This window comes from Mytilus galloprovincialis, chromosome 6, assembly GCF_965363235.1.
Source record: "Mytilus galloprovincialis chromosome 6, xbMytGall1.hap1.1, whole genome shotgun sequence".
Classification (NCBI taxonomy): domain Eukaryota; kingdom Metazoa; phylum Mollusca; class Bivalvia; order Mytilida; family Mytilidae; genus Mytilus; species Mytilus galloprovincialis.
In genome coordinates, this window is record NC_134843.1 from 32,871,159 (window position 1) to 32,877,708 (window position 6,550).

The window sequence follows — 6,550 nt, forward strand, 5'->3', positions numbered from 1 at the left end:
GTTCAGTGAGTGACTATATAGCTACTCGAAGAATTGTTTGCTATGTTGATTCTCTATTATAAGTTATATGTTAGCGATTTTTGTATGTGTGCAACTATATGGTCATAATGCCAATCTAACAGTTCTCATTTGACCAAGTAATCATTGATAATTCACAAAGTTAAGTTTCCTAGTTCAAGTCAGAATCTCAGATATGATAGCAAATTATATTTAAAATTTGTACTATATTGTATGGTGAACATATCTGTCTGGTAGGTATAATATAAACACCTGTCATTTATCAATAATTTAACACAACTTGAGGTCCTCTGATGTTCAGTACTTCAGTACTTTGATTTAGATTTGGTTTTACCAACTAACCTGGTATTCCGAAAAATTGGAACCTATGGATTTAAATCGTTTTAGAGTATGTTAATACCGCAAGTTGGATATAAGATTTGAAGAAAAAAATGAATGTGAATGGGACTAATAAGGTTTTCTTTAAGTATAATTATTAATGTCATTATTTAGTTTGTTTAAGCTTTGTGAAGTTTTGTCAATTTCACAAATATATAAATTGATGTTACACATGTTGGTGCCTGAATATAAAATATACACTGCGATTATGTTTTATCCGAACGATGTACCATAAAGGTAAAGACAATAAACTTTCTGTGAAACATAGAACAACAGACATCTTTACGTATGCATAATCAATATTTAAAATGAAATGTACTGGATATCGTCAAGTTATGGGAATTCCTAATAGGGATTTACTGTGCACCACTTACAGAAAAGCGGTTCCGTGGCATAAAACTCATAATGTGTAGTTGTTTTTTTATTTTTATTGCAGGCCTGTTTCTGTAGTGTTATGAGTTACAATTTATGATTGAGATCAGCAAACCCATCGAAAAATCAGCTGATACAAATTTTTAATACACTTTTAGGTATTGTGATTATATATTTGCTCTCAGTAATGACGACTTCAGTATGTACACTAAAGATATTTCTCCTGCTGTACTGATCTTAAATAAAGCTTATTCTAACAATGAACACTGCCCTAGATATTGATACCAATATCTTAAACGGGAAGTTTGAAACCAAAGTTCACGATAAAAGAGATGATTTATCATTTGTCCAAAAATTAAGCGGTTATTCCAGGTCCACCTTCTTAATCATATAACTCTACAACTGTTTAGGTTCTTATTCATCCTTGACTTTTAAAAATATTAGTTTGAGGAAAAAATCCAGGAAAAGACCTTCGGAAGCATGCAATTTATACAGTTTTTTTTTCATTGTTCAAATATTTAAAAAATTGTCTTAAGTTCATGTGGAAGTTCGTAGACCGCCAAACATATGAGAGGTTTAGCTAGCTATAATACCAAGTATAATCTACTATTTTATACATAAGGAAATGCCTGTACCAAGCAAGGAATATGACAGTTGTTTGTCATTCATTTGATGCGTTTTTAGTTTTTTTTTCATTTATTAAGGAACTTTCCGGTTTGAATTTTCCTTGGAGTTTGGCATTTGTATTATATATCTTTGATACACAAATTAAAATGAAAGTTGTATATACCAAAATAATATGTGCTATTATCAGAACATCCACCCACACAATGTTTACTATACTTAAGGGCATACGATACAGTTTTGATCCCGTATTTACAGTTTGATGAAAAATTCCATATAGGCTATTTTTTGTCTGATTAAATCAAATATGTAATAAAAAACATACCTTCATGTGCTACTTTTTGAGTTAAATGAGGTCGAAATTTTGTATATTTGCTCAAAATTCGGATTTGTGGCCGTATTTTCCCTTTCGAAAGAAAGCCATAGCTTTTTTGATTTAAAAGATAAACGGAAATTGGTTTTTTTAAATAATTTGTAATTTCTGTTTTTTTATAAGTATCCAAAATCTTATGCATTTTTTATTCAGAAATAACTCATATTTATCAAATAGGCATGAATTGAGAAAAAACGTAATTTTTTGCTGTATAATAATTTACATTAAAAAAATGCACTATTTACAGTTTTATAAAATTTGGTTCACATAATCTCTCAGCAAAATGAAACAAAATGTCGTTTTAAAAAATAGGGGTCCATGCACTCGTTTTCAAATTAAATCAGTTTGAATGATAAAAATCAGTCGAAAAATGCATCTTTTCCCGGTAGGTCACAGTTTGACGTCGCGAAAATAACATTTTACGTTAGCAACGTCATTACCTCCCTGTATCGTATGCCCTTAATATGATTTTGGTGGATAAGTATTCGTGTGAATGATATAAATAATTATCGCGCCATCGAACTCGTGCAGTGTTTTAAGGTCCGGCGTATATAATTTTAATCATCGTTCCTATGGTGAGTGTATTCATGCATTTAACCTATTCTTTCACTTCTTTTGTAGTGTAAATAAACTCATTATATATACTTGGATTGAAATGTTGCATTTGAGCCAGACGCGAGTTTCGTCTACAATTAAAACCTGCTAACAATTTACAGTCTCAACCCAATGACACTTCTCCATATAATATATGCACCAAACGAAGTTGGTGACTTCATGCGTGTTTCAATTCTATAAAGTGTGTGACTGTCACAAGCAATAACATCAATGTTTAAGATAGTGCTGTGGACTGGTTTTAATGTTTAATTCTGATCATATGTTTCACAAATTTTTCAGGCTTTCGTTTCAAATTACATTAAGGATTGAGATTAAGTCATTAAAAAAACCAAATAAGAACTATATGACCAAAAAGGATACAATAGCCTGATTTATTTAAGGTCAACTGTGTGTTAGGGAGTTAAACTCTTAATTTTTGAAAAACTTTAAACTGGTTGAACGGGCAATTTCACAGAGGTATCATCTTGTAGATCATGTCATTCATGACTTCTGAACTGATGAAACCATCGGAGATTGATAGTCCACCAACAACGGTATCGTATTGTAAGAAAGGCGGTAGTTTTTTTTTAGACAAAACTATTTAAACAATAATCAGTTTGTTTTATTTTGAACAGACTGTACAATGAACTTCGGTTTTATCTTTGTATGGAGGACATCTCAAACTACCACATTTCGCTCTAACGGGATAAAACAATGCACCATTATTGTTGGCTGATTGATTGTCCAAAGGTTCTGCGTCACCGTCCATACAAGCAAAGTCGATCTGGTTATAGTTCTTATGTTGACTCATCAAAAAGCCATTGTACTCGGATTTCCATCCTTTGTAACAGGTTTTCCTTCCTGAAGTAAACCCAAAGTTAAAAGACAAAGAGAAAACAAACATATGCAAAGTTCAAACAAAACAATGATAACAAAGTTTTATTTTATTCTTTGAATAAATTATTTCAATAATACAGCAAGTGAACTTATTTAAAGCTTATGCATTCAAAACCAATCTATACCGATGATAGTATTATGAAATAATCAAAAATATTATGCAACAGAGCAAGTGAGAAATGGAACATATTTCTAATAATTTTGAAATCACATTTGAAATAAATCTTGATGATATTACTACCTGGTATCATTAAAACAGAAAATTTCCCTGTCCTCCTGCAAACAGCACATGGGACTTCTTTTTGATACATATTAGAACGGAAACCGGCGGGTGTATTGCTGGAAACGACATCATACTCAGCACCATATAGTCCGTCATTATCATTGGAGGTTACTCTACCATTTTCAGGATCACTGGGTAAACAGAGGTAGTTTGAACCTCCACCTTTGTTTGTATAAAAGTTACCCCCAGCCTGACCTGCATAAGTTTGAGGAAATGAACTAATAACAAATAATCTATTTATACGTTACACTGACAATAATATTTCAAACTAATGTTTTGATTTTTAGAAATTAACATACCAATAGTAGAGACAATAAAATCGAGTTAGAAACCCTGTTATAGATTGCAACTAATTCTAATAAGTGTATTTATGATTCGGCATTGCATATTGCTAGCTTAAATAACAAGAGGAATAGCCAAGACATTAAATGTTTGTGTATTGTTTTAATAAAACGCTGAAATATAAATTGATTTGAGTAAAAATTATGCATTCACGGTAAAAATTAAACCGAGTTATTTAATTATTGACCGTTTGGTCATAGCCAAAATCGTTCATTCAACCTAAACCTCGCATCGATTCATTCATTTGTTTGAATGACCACACTGTTGGTTAACTACCATATAATAGTGAGTGCTATGAATTATTTGTTGAATTTGGGTAAAATGGTACCAAACAGCTTGACTTAAATTAATTTGGCTCGTTTAGTTTTCATGAAGTTTTGACAAAATATTTACTTTGACCCTTTGACAAAAATATATGAATTTTAAAAAAAAACCAAGAACCAAACACTTTTTCGGAAAAATTACATTGAAAATAAAGCAGTTTGACAAACACTAATTTTGATTATTGAGAAGCGTAATATATCCTTGACAATAGGACGTGGTTAAAACATTTATTTTTTAAAGATTTGTATAGAGTTATCTCCCTATAGTGTAATTTACCAATTTCAAATAGGTAATGCATGAAGTTTATATAACTACAAACATGAAAATGTTAAAAAAAATTGAACTTTATTTTGTTTATTCTTATGTAGTGCCCTCTCGGAATTTCCAAATCTATAAGTTTGTGTATATGTAAAAAGGTTGATTCACATGCACATAATAATATTCGTAAGAAAAAAAAAAGATAGCGATTCAAAGTATTTTTTAGTGTCTAGCGGTGTCATCCGTCTGTAAGAGCTTGTCAGTAATTTACTAAAAATGTTAATAAAATTAACAACAACTTTAAATACCTGCATACACAATGTCCACACCTTCGGGACAGACTTTCTTCCCCCATCTGACATATGTCACACCAATATCTAAAATAAGCACAGGTTGTTGCTGTTTTTTTTTCTATAAATGAACGTTATCATATAATTTATAGAAAAATAAAAACAAAAAGTGGGTTCCCCGTTCATTTAAGCTCACAATCTGCCATCGAAAGAAGCATGCATTTTATTTTATTTCTGTTGAACAAATAGAAGAAATAGAGGTAATATCGAAAAATAAAAATAACTGAATTACAGCTTATTTGAAAAAAAAATAATAAAAAGATATAGGTTACCGACGAGTTAAAAAGATATTTCAATTTTAATGCGAAAATGGCATTTTTGCACCAAAGGCAAATAATTTGGAACCTTTTGAATGATATAAACATTTTAAAAGTCATCTGGAACCAAAACGAATGGATTTGTTTGGTTGATTTTTGTACCATATCATATAATTACAACTAATAGTGAAATAAATAAAAGTTTTAATGAAGAAAAAAAATAAATTGTTGCAATTTTTATACCCTCGAGCCTCCTTAAGGATAAAACAGCTTCGATGGGCGTATCCAATATGGCACCGGACGGCTTACCATTTACGTGTTTGTTATGTGGCAGTGTTAACAGATAATTTAGCTTATTAAATAACAGTTTCTTTCCAAAATAATCCATAAGAACTAAAAGCATATCCATTACATAATCACACCAACAATTTCATTTGAAAGACGGTCTTGTGTCTTTACAGAACAATCCTAATCTCTAGTCATATGACCTTTAATTTCATTGATTGTATCCAATTTAAAGTTTTCATATTCAGACAGAGTTTTATTTCGCTTTGAAAGTGATTCATGAATAGCAGAAAGCGTTTACCTTGTCTATGCATCGAAACTCTTTCAGATTTTGTTTGTTATATGTATCTTTATTTTTCCCTTCCTAATTGATTTACATGATTTGAACTTTGATTAAAAGTTGTCAGTCCGTTTTTTCAAAAAGTACTTACTTATAGGAATTTTTAATGACAATTATTGGCTATAAAGCCCTCGCACTTTCGGAAAATTGAATATCTATACTGATATACTTACCCTGTTGTGAATGTGCTACCGGAGTATCCGCCTTTCTGGAGGTATGCAAGTAATGCTTCATCATATCAATAAGAGATTGGTCAGATGGTGTCAGGCTGTATTCTTTACAATCATTTCCAAAAACACTTACAACAAAGGCAACTATTGCGGTGGCAAAGCTGAATGTGAGCATACTGAAAATCAAGTACTGATAATTATTTGTTAGAATAAAATGTAAAAAAATCTAAATTACTACCCTATGAACAAAATAACATCAGTACATGGTTGTTTTACCTCTTAGACTCCCTATAATTCGTCTGTCAGTTAATGCTGTATTTTCATTATATCTTATATTTCGGATTGATCAATATTTTTTTTAATTTGGAAATAGCGTGTAGAAGAAATACGATAGCGTAACAATATATTTTGACATTTCAAATGAAAATATTCAACTGAATATAAAGAAAGCATAGTTGTTTTTAGATTATCTCGTACAACAATAAATAATATAATGTATAGCAATGTGAGCTGTGTTCGTCTTTTACCTAGTATTTTATCATAGAACATAAATATTTTCGTATTTCGTAGAATGGCATTGCATATATTTAGTTCTCTACAGAACAAAATATATAACTTACTAAACAAAATGATATTTGTTATTTTTTGAAGCATGAACAGTTATCTTAAGTTGATGGCACTTGTC

At 30.6% G+C, this 6,550-nt stretch overlaps 1 protein-coding gene across 1 annotated transcript; it reads right to left on the bottom strand.

The window, feature by feature from the left end:
* Positions 1-2,959: 2,959 nt before the first annotated feature.
* On the bottom strand, positions 2,960-6,162 carry LOC143079399 (short-chain collagen C4-like). Its single transcript, XM_076254715.1, has 5 exons — positions 6,142-6,162; positions 5,869-6,055; positions 4,772-4,840; positions 3,498-3,734; positions 2,960-3,220 (listed from the first exon to the last, which is right to left on the bottom strand). Exons 2-5 carry the CDS (start codon positions 6,038-6,040, stop codon positions 2,982-2,984), a joined length of 717 nt encoding a protein of 238 aa, XP_076110830.1. The 5' UTR covers positions 6,041-6,055; positions 6,142-6,162; the 3' UTR covers positions 2,960-2,981.
* Between the last annotated feature and the right edge of the window lie 388 nt (positions 6,163-6,550).

Coding starts and splice junctions, on each gene's coding strand:
- LOC143079399 (XM_076254715.1), bottom strand. CDS start 6,040: ATGCTCACATTCAGCTTTGCCACCGCAATAGTTGCCTTTGTTGTAAGT. Junction 3,735..4,771: donor TGTGGACATTGTGTATGCAG/GTATTTAAAGTT, acceptor AAACTTATGCAG/GTCAGGCTGGGGGTAACTTT. Junction 3,221..3,497: donor TTCTGTTTTAATGATACCAG/GTAGTAATATCA, acceptor GGTTTACTTCAG/GAAGGAAAACCTGTTACAAA.